Source organism: Halictus rubicundus, chromosome 1, assembly GCF_050948215.1.
Source record: "Halictus rubicundus isolate RS-2024b chromosome 1, iyHalRubi1_principal, whole genome shotgun sequence".
NCBI lineage: Eukaryota > Metazoa > Arthropoda > Insecta > Hymenoptera > Halictidae > Halictus > Halictus rubicundus.
Genome location: NC_135149.1, coordinates 5511115 through 5525906, shown reverse-complemented (window position 1 = coordinate 5525906; position 14792 = coordinate 5511115). Strand labels below are relative to the sequence as shown.

General features: G+C 38.8%; 1 protein-coding gene across 1 annotated transcript in view; it reads right to left on the bottom strand.

Annotated features, from left to right (window-relative positions):
- Positions 1–4473: 4473 nt before the first annotated feature.
- LOC143353474 (cytochrome P450 6A1) overlaps positions 4474–14792 on the bottom strand; it is a 28663-nt gene continuing 18344 nt past the window's right edge. Inside the window, exons 4-6 of the mRNA XM_076786846.1 lie at positions 13620–13841; positions 10328–10579; positions 4474–4707 (exon numbers count right to left, since the gene is read on the bottom strand). Of these exons, the coding sequence (XP_076642961.1) occupies positions 4538–4707; positions 10328–10579; positions 13620–13841 (644 nt within the window). The 3' untranslated portion in view covers positions 4474–4537. The remainder of the gene's footprint in view (positions 4708–10327; positions 10580–13619; positions 13842–14792) is intronic.

The window sequence follows — 14792 nt, the reverse complement described above, 5'->3', positions numbered from 1 at the left end:
GAGGTAGCTAGCTCACAACTCCTTCGTTACATTTTCCAATAAATACGGGAAAACACGTATTTTTTATACACCTGGTATGGCAACAAGTGTGCATCAATGACATTTATTCAAGTATAAAACAAATTTTACGATGTGGCCTAAGAATTTTAGACAGTACTGTATGTGTTTATCATCATTTGAAAATTCTACTCTTCATCTTGCCAACCTATTTTGTATTTCTCAAAGATTGAAAGTTGATTTTTATCAAATTCAAAAACAAACTGACTGTACAGCGGCAAATGGAAAAAACCAAATATTTACGATATGTTCTCTTGTTCCAGCAATTAACGGATTAAAGCAGCGTTAGGGGTTCACGTGAGAACTGGTTAAAGATAATTTCTTAGACATAAGAACATGTCAGAAGTGTTTACTTTTTTATTTAACACTGATTAGTGTTTCATTCGAAACAAAAGAAATTTTTAACGAAACTAAAAATTTCGCGACACGTTTGGATGGGGGACAGTAGAACATCAACTCTGGATAACTTATTTTTCGTGAAAATAAAGATTGAAATGTTTAATTAATAAATTTAATATCAAATAAAACACATCATTGTTTTGATCATCACGTCATTGTAAAGTGTGTTTGTAATTAAATATAAATAGTTTCATTATATTCTTGCTTTTAATTGGCATTGACATTTCCATGCGTGACAATTTAGTTATTTACGATTAAAACCAGACCTGGGCACTTCTGAAATAATAGAGTAAAGTAGTAGATAAGATATTATTTAAAATATCATGTTATTTTATTTTATAATTACTTCCATGCATGTGATCACATTAGAAATAACATTACTAGAAATATCATTTAAAATAGCATGTTATTTTATTCTATTATTATTTGAAATAATTATTTCAAATAATCGTGAAGTTGTTCTTCAAAATTATATCAGCTAACCGCATTATCAGGTTCAAATTCAGTTTATGCTGACACCCTCTGTTACATATTGTTTTAGGAATTATTTCTTTTGGCAAACTTAAAATAAAGAAATATCGAAATAATATACAATTTGACATTGTTATTATTTCAAATAAATCAATATTATTTTTATTTTCAAATATCAGTATTGAAAATAGCAAAATAAAATATTTCAAATCGTTATTTCTTATTTTCATTTCAAATAAAAGTCCCAGTTTGGTTAAAAGTAATACAGTGGAAATTGATTAGAAAGTAAGGCTCTGCTTTGATGATCTAAGGTAGAGCTCTGCGGGGGTAGGCCGTAGCACAGACGTAGCTGGTCACGTGGTTATGACAATGTGTGTGATAAGTACATGCAGCCTTGCCCGCAGGGACGAGGCTTCGTGCCCGTCGTTTTGTGTATGCCCAGGGCCAGAAAATCGCTGCCTGTACGGGCAGATGCTGAACAGCTCTGGTCTAATAAGATCCTGTCCAGATGAGGCGTTTTACTCGCGTAAAACGCGCGTTTTCAGGTGTCGGTGCAAAAGCGTCGTCATCCCACATTTCGAAATGCACGTAAAACGCGCTTGGGCCTAGTTAAGACACGGCGGAATCCGCGCGGTTTGAACCGCATGAAAATTGATAGTTGTTCAGAAAGAGGCGACGACTGTGTGGATATGCAGGAGAGAGGACGAAGCGATTCACGCTTACACACATCCTAAACGCGCGAAATCCGCCCAACAACTGAACGCTCTGATAAGAACCATAAAAAATAGAATCGCGCCTTAAGGTATAAAATTCTTCTGAAATAATTTATCATGTCATACGCAAATGTAATTTCTTAATGAAAATATGTTAGAAACAACTTTGTTCTGCAAATTTTACCACCGGTTAAAGTGTAAACAAATTTTTAAACATATGGTCGCATTCTACGATTCTTCCTCTTTGAAATTCCGTTTTTTAATTCGCGGAGCATAAAAAATTGCAAATATTGGAAATATTGAAAATATTACTAACTGTTATAAAAATATATTAGGTTGGAGGTAAAGTTCTGTCCTATTTTAAAGAAAACATTTGAATCAATTTAAAAATATATATGTTTAATATTATTCAATGATATAGTAGTATCATTTATTGTTCCCCTAGGGGTTACAATTCGTTCCACACCGCTCTTCTTAACCTAACTCTTAACCTAAAACTTAAACTATGCTTAACCTAAGTTAACCTAACTTATTTTATCTTAACTTAACTTAACTAGATTCCATAAGAGAGAGGGAGAGAGTTCTTACTCTAGCTTACGCCACGTTCCCGATTTACCTCTCACACACACATTCATACCATCTCTACTCCCCCCTCCCTACCTCTCACCCATCCTTTCCCCTACCCCCTGGACCTCCTCTTCCGGCTGCACTCATTCATTCCATTCCTAAGCATTCATACCTTGCTCTACCCCCCCCCTCCCCGCGCCTCTTCCACCCGTACCTTCCCTCCACTCCTCTAACCACCTCATCCATACCCCTCCCTCTCCTTCATCTCCTAGCACCTCCCCCACCATCCCCTGCCAACCTCTTCCCTCATCCCCTCCCCAGCACAGCTCCCACACATGTTCCCACGTTTCCTTCCCCCACCCACAGACCCTACATCTTCTCTCCTCTTCTTCCATCCAATACCTTCCACCCCTCATCTCATTACCCAACCTAAATCTAGCTACTCTTTGCCATCTACTGTCTCCCCACCCTTTCCTCGTATATCCTGGTATCCCCTCTCTCTTGACCCTCCCATACCACTCATTGTATCTCGCTCTCCTTATCTTTTCCCATCTCTCCTCCTGCTGCCTCCACCTTTCCCTTTTTACTAACTCTCCACTCACTACCTCTGTCTTCTCCTCCATCATCACCTCTGCCTCCTCTGCTGACCATCCTCTCTCTCCCCAGAAACGTCTTCTCTCATTCTCCCACCAATCTACCTCCCCTCCCCTTCTGCCCCTGCCTCTTACCTGTTCCACGCACATCCTTGCTAACTCCCCCCTCTTCCCTCCCTCAGCTTCTTCACGTAGCTCCATGCCCTTAACCCCGCCCTCCCTCTCAACATCTCCCTCTGCAACTCTTCCCTTACCATGTACCCCGGCGTGCACCTCTCTACCCCTAGCACCCATCTCAGAAACCTCTCTTGCAGTCTCTATTCAATGATATAATTTCCATTATTTGTAAGTACTTGTTACCATCTTTCAGGTAACCTATCCATTCTTGTTTCCCAATGACTCAATAGCAACATATGTTTTTGATTTACAAGCAAAATTACCTGCTTAGGTATGGTACGCAGGGCGATAATACAGGTAGAAGGTGTTGGACCGTTCGGTTAGCCCAAGCCCATCAATTTTATGACGGGCAAGGTCAGATGTTGGTCAACTCTAAAAATGAGGCTAGCGTAAAAATTAGTTTCTACGACGAGTTTTAATTACTTTATGAACACCGTCCGACGAAAACACGAAGGAAAACAAACGGCCAACACGTGCTGGAAGTGACCTCCTCATACTAAATCATAATATCGTACCTCCTACTCGGAAAACATAACAATAGATACTATTTGATGTTCGATGTAAGCTGTGGATTATGGCAGTGGGCTAAGGATATTAAACTGTTACCGTCCACTACTATGCGATTGTATTGATACGAATACACGGCCGATTGGTTCAGAGTGGAAGAGGCGGCCTCGTTTCACACGCATTTTCGGCTGTATTCGAAATATTGGCTACAGCGGTCACACATACTATGTAGCGTGTGACGTTCGACGTCAAAACATTGAGCCTACAGGCGCGGCTGAGGTGGGGATAGGTTTGTTAGCATAGTAATAAATTGTTATTTTGTTTGTTATAACGATTAAATTCTTTAACAACGTATTCTCCACCTATAACCAGGAGGAACTTTGAAATATTCTACTTAACAGCTTTTTAAATAAATAATGACGAATTGTTTCACCGCACAGATTGTCACATGATATTCTTTTTTTTTGTCAGCCTAGTAATACATTGTTATTTTGTTTGTTATAACGTTTAAATTCCTTAACAATGTATTCCCCATCTATTACCACGACGAACTCTGAAAAGTTCTGGTTGATAACTTTTTAAATAAATACAGCATGTTCATTCTGCCTTCGTGCTGCCACGCCACGAATCGACAGGCTCTAGCATTGGCCTGCGAACCCCTAGGGTTCTGGTAGCAGAGGACACGCCCGGACCCCAAAATTCGTATAAACTGGGAAAACCGCCAGGCTTGCCGACCTGTGAGATATGCGTTGATATCAATCCTACGAGCGGCCGTACGGCTCGAAAGAAGGCGGTTCGGTCCCTCCGAAAAGTCGTTATAAGCAGGAAAGTGACGTCGCCAGTTTTGCAATGTCACAATGTGTACATCGACCAATTATAAAACAAATACACTACGGATTCTGTTAATTCCGTATTATAACAATTTATAAATAAACTTTAATTTGCATACTTACTAATAATAATAATAAATCGAGTTTCGACTACATTACTTATAATATGTACAGTAAGGTAGTTTTAATTGCTCATAATATGGTAAAATAACGAACCATTCTCTTAAGATTGTATTTTTGTGACTTTCAAAGTTATAGGATGGTCTGGAGCTAAGAAAAAGGCGCGCGGATTAATTTTATATGGGATGACAGTTTGTTCGCATACATCGACCTTATAATCACGAATGATCTTTATCAGCCCAATTTTCGATTGGAAGACTGCGAAACGTGCACCTGCAAACAAATAGATATGTTTAAAATACTCATTTTACATAGTAATTTAGTATTTTAAAATACTAAAATTATAATAGTGACACATGATAATTACTATCGCGGCGATGGAAATCTAGCGAAGTTAGTTTGGGGTGGGGGAGTTGCGCACCGCATACCGCGCACCTGATCTCGGCGGCCGCGCTCAGTTCGTTAGTCGAGGTGCGCACTCAGGAGGGAGCGGAAGTGCTGCGGGACCAGAAGGGCGAAGGACCTTGGAGTTGAACAGAGGTTCTCCAGAGCTGCCCTGGCGCACCCTGACCACCCTGGCCTACTCTCGCCTATCTTCGAGTTGACCAGGGATTCTCCAGAGCTGCAGTGGACATCACTGGCCAACCCTGGTCCACCTTAAGCTGGCTCGAGGTCGGCCAGCGGTTCCTGGAAGTCGTCTCCGCTCACATTGGTCAGCTCTTTGTAAGTAACAATTCAAATATACACTTTTTGTTTTGGAATAAGTGTTCATTCAACGCACGCCGTAAATTATTATTTCTGTATTTCTAATTCGAATTTGCGTCGAGACTTTTCAAAAGTTTCTCTTCTTGAAATTATATTATATTATATTTTTTACATAAACTTGGTATTCTGAAATTATATTATATTATATTTTTGACATAAAATCGGTATTCTGAAATTATATTATATTATACTTTTGACATAAACTTGGTATTCCTCCGATCGGAGGTCCCTGAGGGGCTCACTCACGGGTGGGGCCCGTGGGTGAGTATGGGTATTAGCGAACCCGGGGCGTCCCAAGCTTGTAGATTGTTGCGTCCTAATTTCGCTATATTTATTTTTGATTAAAATTATTCTTCTTTCCAATTAAAAATTACTTCTGCACTTTCAAAAGTTCCTCTTCTACAATTTATATACCTGATTTAAAATTGGTATTCCTCCGAATGGAAGTCCCTCAGGGGCTCACTCACGGATGGGGCCGTGGGTGAGTATGGGTATTGGCGAACCCGGGGCGACCCGAAGCGCCATTTCAGTGGTTTGAAGTTCTGACTTCATCTACTCTAGTTGATTTCTTGTCGGTTAGACCGCACTCGTGTGCGGGGTTTAACTTGGCTCTCGTGAGCTAGTCTTAGGTTGGCTGTCGTGAGCTGGTTAGATTCGCAATCTTGTACGTGTTAGGTAGGCCGTACTCGTGTACGGGGTTTAGAGTTGAATTTCGTCGTTTCTTCATGTCAACGTTTCGTCTCTTTTCATCGTTCCCTTCTATTTTTGTACCTCTATGGAATTGTGACTAATTATGATTTGTCTGCTTCAGCTGGAGTACGACAGGTCATCATCTTTGTTATCGACGGAGGACAACACATCGACCGAAGACGTCAACGACATCGACAACTATCGAAGACGTCAATAACATCGTGTCTAATTATTGTTAGTCTGTTTCAGCTGAAATCCAACAGCTGAGCATCTTGGTCGTCGAACGACGAGAACACATCAAACAACGCATCGACGAAAACATCGTAGTAATTGTAAGTTAGAATTAGTTTAATTCTTAAGATCGTCGTTGTAAATATGTCGAGTAATTATTGCCCTAACATCACTTTGCTCGACTCGATTGTTAACTCCGACACAGCAGAAGGCTGTGTCGGACCTTGTTTGCTAGTTTTGAACCGGTCCACGTTGCGATATTCGGCGTGGATGCACTGAGAAATGATGGTCAGGGAGCAGTACTCGCCAGGTAGAACCCTTCCTTCGTAAAATGTCTGCCTAAGTCATGTCAACGCTGGCGTGGCTCGCGCCGGGAGCAGGAGTTTCATTCCCCATCAGTCTCTTCGTCGCCTTGTTGCGTTAGCGTTGCTCGTGGCGGGTAGTTTGGGTTAGGTTGATCTACCAAAAGGTGGAGGCGTCCCTGGTCATCATTCTCCGTGTGGAGCGTCGGGTATCGTATACTGATCGGCAGAAAGCTCTTCAAACATTGTACGCGTCGCGTCACTCACGAATCAGAGCCTTCTGCTCTGGTTCGGTTTTGTTTCTCTCTTTGAAGGAATCAGAGCCCTTCTGCCCGATTCGTTCTTGATCCCCCGTGGATCGGAGACTTCTTCTCCGATTCACACCTTTTGCACCGCAATAATTGCTGGACATGCGCTAAATGAAAAAGTGAACTTTTCTTTCTGTGGAAAAGTAATCTTTTCCATTATAGCGAAATTTAGTTTATAAGATTGTAAGTCGTCGTTGTAAGAAAGGGAGTGAGAAGGAAGCGTATTGAATTCCTTCTGATTTCCTTTCGGGTCTCTTGTGCAAGCAACCTCCTCGTGGTGAGACCTGGGCAATCGGTATTATTCTCTATTTGTAAGAACTTATAGTAATCTTACAAATAGAGAATAATATCGAGCTAATAGCTGCTCAGTTATAACTTTGCGTTAACATTTTAAAATAGAATTTAAGACTTGCTAGTCATAAAAACTTGTGTATTTAAGTGAATTGTGTCTGAATTTACTTTAGGCTACCTCGGGATGAGCCGAAGGTCCTTCAATGCTCTCCTTGTTTACTCTTGGCCCATCTTCAACTTCAAGGCAGCTCTCTTTCAATTATTAATCGAAACACAAGGTTTTTGTTTCAGAATACCTTTTTATTCAATGAAAAAGGGTTAGCTTGGCCCTGTTGAGCGAGTGTTAGGTCAAAATTGTGTGGCGGCGGCACGTTGGCGCGTATGTTGCGCGTTTGTGCGCCTGCGCCGATTTTCATGTTCACCGGTTGAGTGGCGTTCGTGGCGTTCGTGGCGTTCGTGACCAACTCTCTCTCTCTCTCTCTCTCGCTCTCTGCGGATAACTGTTACAACGTTCAGACGTGCTTTAGTCGCTTCTCGTAGTTGCTCGACAAATATTATTGTTCGACCGTGCCGGTTCTTCCTGTGCGTTTCCGCGGGTCATATTCGAACTCGCGATCGTCCGCTCGTTGCTCTTGAATAAACGTTGTTGATTCTACCGTTCTCCATCGTGTGAGTTATTCGCGTGGTGGTTCGCGTGGTTATTCGCGTCACCATCGTGGTTTTCATGGAGCAATGACACCTTTCTTGTAGAACATATTCAATTCACATATAAACTAACATCTATACATAATCAATCAGAATTCTCCATTCTTCTGAAGGGTTCATTTTGAAGGCGATACTTCAGGGAATGTGACCATATTTTTTCCAACATGTGAATCACTAACTTATCATCGAAAAAAACGCCAAAAAAGTATTTGTTTACACTTTCCTACATTGTAAAGTTACTTGTCATGGTCGAAAAAATTATTTTATAACAGCCGTATTCTTTCTAAATTAAACAAAAAGAAGTGTAGCTGAAGTGGAGAAACAGTTCCGGAGATAATAATTCGCAAGCGAAGCCCGTTCATCGGCAATGTAGGCAGAAATTGCAAACTTCGCCTGTAATTTCTAAAAATAGTTCTCAAGCTGCAAAAAAGAAATTATTGCTAAACCTCTTCTACTGTCACATGGACTACAACTTATTTCATTCTAGTTAGTTACTGGAATATAACGGATATTTTTCTATTCTATAAATAAATAGTAAATAATCAGACTTTATTCGAATAGATCTTCGAATAAAGGTATCATATTGTCATCCGACACCGGCGCTCAACACGCACCATAGACGAAACCAACAAATTATCGTGCCCCCCCCCCCCCCCGAAGAAAATCTGGTCCGTAGTACGTTCGCTGAACGAGAAGGACTTCCCCGTTCGTGTTTGTTCAGCTAATGCACCTAATACAACATATCGCGGACGATATGACGAAGACAAACGAGCATTTCTACGCTTCGTCGAAGACTAAACGCGCCAAGCGCACAGAGGAAAGCCGTGATGTCATATTCGGTACAATTTGAAACAAGCAAGTAATAAAATATGAACAATTGGATCTTTTAAATATTTTTATATTTTTATGTCTGATTTTCAAACACACTTTGCAACAATACAAAAAGGGACAAAATTCTGTGATATATCGGAAAAGGCGTAGCGTTTATTGGCTTCATGAGAGAAATAAACTACGACGAGTTACACAGTTTGCTGTGTAATGTCTTCAAAACGTTCGTTTACGACGACAATGGTGCCAAAAAAAAACAGTCCTGTAGCGTGGTCTCAGGACAGTTCTCTCGTCCTGGTACGAGGCGGGGGGAGGAGGAGGTTTATGGCACTCTCAAGTGCTCTCTCATTTCGGGTCCTTCGACGGGGAAAATCAAATTGGCGTAGAAAAGGCTGGGTTTCCATAAAATATGGAAACACCTGTACCTGAGCAGGACAGGCCTGGCTGACAATGTCCAGATCCTCACGAGTTAGGAAATAACGAAAGAAATAATGTACGAAATCATTGCACGCAACTGCGCAGAGTGTGCGAGAATGACCGAAAGCCGGCCATAGGACAATTTTTCGAAATTACGAATATTGTTCATTTGAGTTGCGATGTCATTTTGTTCAAACCATAACCTTGTTATGTTCAAACCCTAACATTGTTAAATCATATTTTTAGTACTGTTTTCTTCAGTCAAATACTGCGAACTGTAATGCTTGTTTCTTCCTATTGTGTCAAATGTGTACACTTTGGAGGATAATTTTGCGATTGAAAGTTATTACTTGATTAAAATTGCTTTCGTGACCATGCAAGTCTGACGTTACGAGATGCCGCATGGACATGACGAAATTGCCGCTTCAATGTTGCAACGAGCAGTTTATAAATGGTCAATTGTCTTTCCCAAAGGTTCAATCTACGTCTGTACAGAGCTAATTTCGAATTTCTACCTCATCGTGGAGTAATTTACAATATTCGGCAGCATACATATCGTACATACGTAAACCTGTACTATCGATCTGCATTATTAACCGTATTCTATCGCAACGTACAGTGTTTACCACGGAGAGACCGTGGCGCTAGTAAGCGGAACCGCAAAATTGTGCCTTTTTTCTATACATTTTACGTCTTAAATAAGTAAGTAATCAATTAAAAATGCCTACCACCGTGTTTGTACATGTCTTTGCTACGTCTATACAGCGCCTTTTTTTCGATACGAACACTAAATCTCTCGAAATTAAGAGAATCTCTCAGCGGCAGCCATCTTGTGACGTCATACTTGCTTCAGAATTCGAATTTTCTGCCGAATATTACAAATTACTCCACGATGAGGTAGAAATTCGCATTTTGGGCTCTGTACAGACGTAGATTGGACTTTTAGGAAACACAACTGACCACTTTTAAACTGCTCATTGCAATATTGAAGCGTCAATTTGTCATGATTTTGACCCTTGCAAGTTCATGTACGTATATTGCAGAGAGATTCTCTTAACTTCGAGAGATTTAGTGTTCGTATCGAAAAAAAGGCTCTGGACAGACGTAGCAAAGACATGTACAAACACGGTGGTATGCATTTTTAATTGATTACTTACTTATTTAAGACGTGAAATGTCTAGAAAAAAAAGGCACAGCGTAATGTAGCGTGACAGTTAAGGCCAAATGCCTGCCGGCCCCCTTAAGTGGTACACTTACAATAGCTGAATCACTCTGTATGATATAATGAATAGTATACAAAATTTGGAAATAACTGTGTGACACGCCAGAAAGAATTAAGAATAGACATTTACGTACCAATACAATTCCTGGGGCCATCGCCAAATGGTAAATAGTGCATTGGATGTCTCTTCGAGTGGGCGTCATCCTTAAATCGATCAATATCGAAAACTTCAGGGTTTGGGTAAATATCTGGATCATGATGTATTCCGTACACAGGTATAAACACAGTTGTATCTTTCGGAATCGAAACTTTCATGTCTTCGAAAGTATAATTTTCGACTGGTTTTCTAGTAAGAACTGTCAGTGGTGGATATTTTCTTAGCGTTTCTGTAATAATAAAAGCCATAATGAGAAAATTAAGTGCTTGTTGCGCCCACACGTTTGAATTCTATGACTGACCAAAACTATCCAACTTCCGAAATACAATCGTATAATTGTAATAATTCATGGACAATATTTGGAAAATATCGAAAATACATCATTTTTATAGGAGTATACTAATATTCAAACTTCAAAAAAATGATATTTTATTCTTGATTTTGAAAGCCCCGCTCTTTGAGAACATTAACTTGCGAGTCATTTGAAGTCATCATGTTACGAGACTGACCCTGTACAATGACGTTCTTCATAAAGTACAACTTGGTCATCAATATCGAATCATTAAAAAATATTTTACAAATTATTAACGATCATTCTTTTCCACAAAAATACGGGGTAATTGTGCATAAAAGGTTCCTCCTCGCCGATTTTGATAAAATTTGAATATGTTGTAAAGCTCAACATTCTAAACAACTTTTTCCTATACATGTAACCGCCGTTCAGCCTTAATTTATGAAATATTCGCGAAAAACTACAGCTACTGCTATTATATTGAACTTTGTCTATAGGTGCACGTCCGAGGCGTGCGTATGCGCAGCATGATGCGACAGCTCATCAACTGTTTCTACAGATGAATTACGACGACCGTCAAACGATCTATATACCGTGTGCAGTTTTTACGTTACTAAAAATTATAGACTTTTATACACTCCTCAAAAAAATGAAAAGATCACCTCTACGAACCCGAGAAATTGGACCAATCTCAAGTGATCGTGAATTGAAGTCTCTACTTTTAGATGCTTTTTCAAATTTTCAGCTGCGTTGCTTTTTAACACAGTTATAGCGTTATAAACAAGACTTTGACCGTTCCAAAAAATTCTGTTCAACTTCCAGACATCAGATGGGGAGAGATAAATTTGTTTGATAAATCGCGCTACCATAATTTGAAAGCACCTGTTTTCTTGTGCAAAAAACCTGGTTGTCGAACATAGTGCGATTTTTTTTTGTTCGAGTTATGCAACATTGAACCAAAAATGATCTTTTTAACTATAACTGGCTCTAGAAAGCGAAAAAATCATCGTAGAATCTTCTACAAAAAGCATTCGAAAGAGCATTTCTTTCTTTTGAAGGCGCTTCTTTTGTTTTTTCAATTTCATTAACTTTTCGATGTATCAGGTCTTTCGGAAAATATGTCTATGCATAATTTACATTTTTCATTTAACTCGCTATATCTCAGTGAAAAATGTTTGCAATACCCACATCTTAAGGTCAAATTGAAGCTGAAATTCTGCCGATTTAATTGAGCAACTGATGAACCGGCTGCGACAATTTTTCAAATACAGAAATTCTTTTCTGCATAATTTCCACAATTTTTATGCTGATTTATCCAATCAGATCGAATTCTATAACAAATTCTATACGCCAACATTTTTTGTTTTCTGACAATTAGTTCCTTTGAAATTATGTGCACCGAATACAGCAGGCCTGGGCAACTCGTGCTCCGAGAGTCGATTATGTAGATTAGGGTAACCCCAATATCGCGCTCCGGTCGCCCGACCGCACAGTGGTCCGAATCACAGAATTTAGAGACATTCGACCAAAAAGTCGACTTTTCGAAATTGAAAACTAATCAATTTGTATTGCTTTGTAAATGTCTATAGACCTCGAAAATGAAGAAATTAATGAAATTGAATACATATTTTAGTTACTATAATCATTTAAAGTTCAGTTTGAAGTTTTGAAAGTAGCATATTTCACCAGGCAAAATTGCTTAAGTTCTTTGCAATGTCCTCGGATAAATTTGAACAATACGCACAAAGCACAGCAAAATATATTATTGACCACTACGGGTGGTATTATATTCCAGCCTCCATTCATAAATTATTAATTCATGGAAAGTAGATAATACAGAACACATTACTTCCGATTGGCCAATTATTATCTGAAGAGGCGCAAGAAACAAGACATAAAGATTAAAAAAAAATTAGGACCAAAAATACTCGGAAAATTTCTAGAATCGCTACAAATGAAGATACATTTCACAAATTGTTATTAACATCGCACCCACGATATTTCATCCACGAGAATAAGATTTTACAAGAAGAAAATCAAACAATTAAGTCCAGAGGCTAAAGAATTATTAAAAAAATAAAGAAAACAAAAGCCGCTTGTACCTACTTCTTCAACAACAAAATGGTAAGATTAATTATTATACTTCTTATTTTATCAATTAAATAAAATATTAATATTACTTTTGCTCGCAATATATATTTGTACCGTTAGATACCTTACTTAATAACTTATATACCTATACATTTTATAAAAAATTCTAATAACATAATTACATCATACATAAGAAAACTATAAGATTTGAATTTCCAATTATTATACAATGGTTTTAATAAGGAAAGCAACTGATTCAACAACTACATAAAAATTTATAAAAATAACTAACTAACAAATTAAACAAAAAATATATTCTAACATGTATTATTCGAAAGAGATTATTTTATAATATTTTTTAGTTCAAACCTCATTTCAATATCTCAAACGATTCAAAAGTTATACACAAATGTCCTTGAATTCTTCGATCCGGACCACTGTGGACCTGTCGTGACAGGCCGACTCGCAGCAGGATAGGAGCGCGATAGTGGGGATAACCGATTCTACGTCATCGACTTTTGGAGCATTACTTCCCTAGGCCTGGAATACAGCTACGCACTTCGTGAGACTATCTGATTCGTTTCATTACTTAAACAATTTCTAACATTTTGACAACTATTTTTTTTTTTTAGATTACTCTGTGACTACCACTAACTGTAAAAGGTATTAGTAAGTTCATAAAATCGTGTCGAAGCAATACGACTCAGAAGAATTATGGATACGTTGTAGGCAAATGCCTTAAATAATTTTTAGAATATATGTTAGAATTATCTCTCAGAAATAGTGCTACAGCTTTTCTAGTGCTTAAGTCACGCAACTTTTCTAATGTGAACAAGCAGAAAACTCTTCTAACTTTAAATATGACTACTTTAAATAACTAACTAACCTTTAAATATGGCATCTAAAACTGGCATTTTTTTTACATTCTCGTAGTGCCATTCTTCATTATTAATCTCGTAATGTTCGTTGATCTCTTCTCGTAACTTATCCTGTATGTCCTGATGCAAGGCCAACTCGTAAAGTGCATTACTGATTGTTATTGATGAAGTTTCAAAACCAGCAAGAAAGAAGACAAATGCTTGTGCTGCGAGCAGAGAATCTGTCAATTCTAGAAAAAAAATCGGAGTTCTGCATTAGCTTCTTTGTAACTATTTCTTCAGGAAAACTGTTTACGAAAACAATTAATAAACCATAGCTACTCAGTTAGTCGAAAACCGTTAATAAACCGTAGCTACTCTTCATAATTTTCAATCGCGATACTCGACAAAGAAATGTTTAAAACAGTAGGGTTAAACTTAATTTATTAACTAGAAATTGCATAAGCTTCATAAATAAGTGGAGGATATTCTTAAAACGTAGTTCTTGTTGAGAAATTTCCGTACTCGCGGAATACAATACCGATAATTATAAAGTTCTAACTTATTCCCCTCCAAGAACTTGAAGGTCCCCATCATTAGTCAAACCTCTTACCACTATTACGTACATCCATAGAGTTAGTGAGGCGGCAGTAGAGGTACGGGAACAGAGACGAAGTTCTACGCTCTACTCCATAACGATGAAGTCTAAGAGTACACATGTGCAATGTCGGACGAGGATCCCTGCCCAATGATGCCGAGAGTAGAAGAACGAAACATGTGTTAGTTTCTTTTGGCTGAAGATGTGCGTGTAACGCGTATACTAACTATGTCGATAATTATCTTCTTTGCAATTCCGTCCAATTTCAAATTTTTAAAACATGTTTTTCTTGTCACATAGTCATTTAATTCCTGTAACGTCTCAAAAAATGTAGTTTCTGTGAAACCGCCCACAGTACAGATCGTAACGTCACTAGTCACCCCGTCTATTGACAGGTTGGTAGGACAGTACTAGAAATGTGACGTCATATATTGTCTCGAAGGGTTATTTGCTGTAACGCAGAATGTACCGCGTCCTCCATCGTGCGCGAGGCCTCCGCTACATTTAGTAGACGGGGTAACGTACCAATCGTCCGTTCTCCCCTTTGCGTTGCACAGTAGTCTAAAATGCTAAAGGCTATAGCCGAGTTTGGGGGGTCAAATTT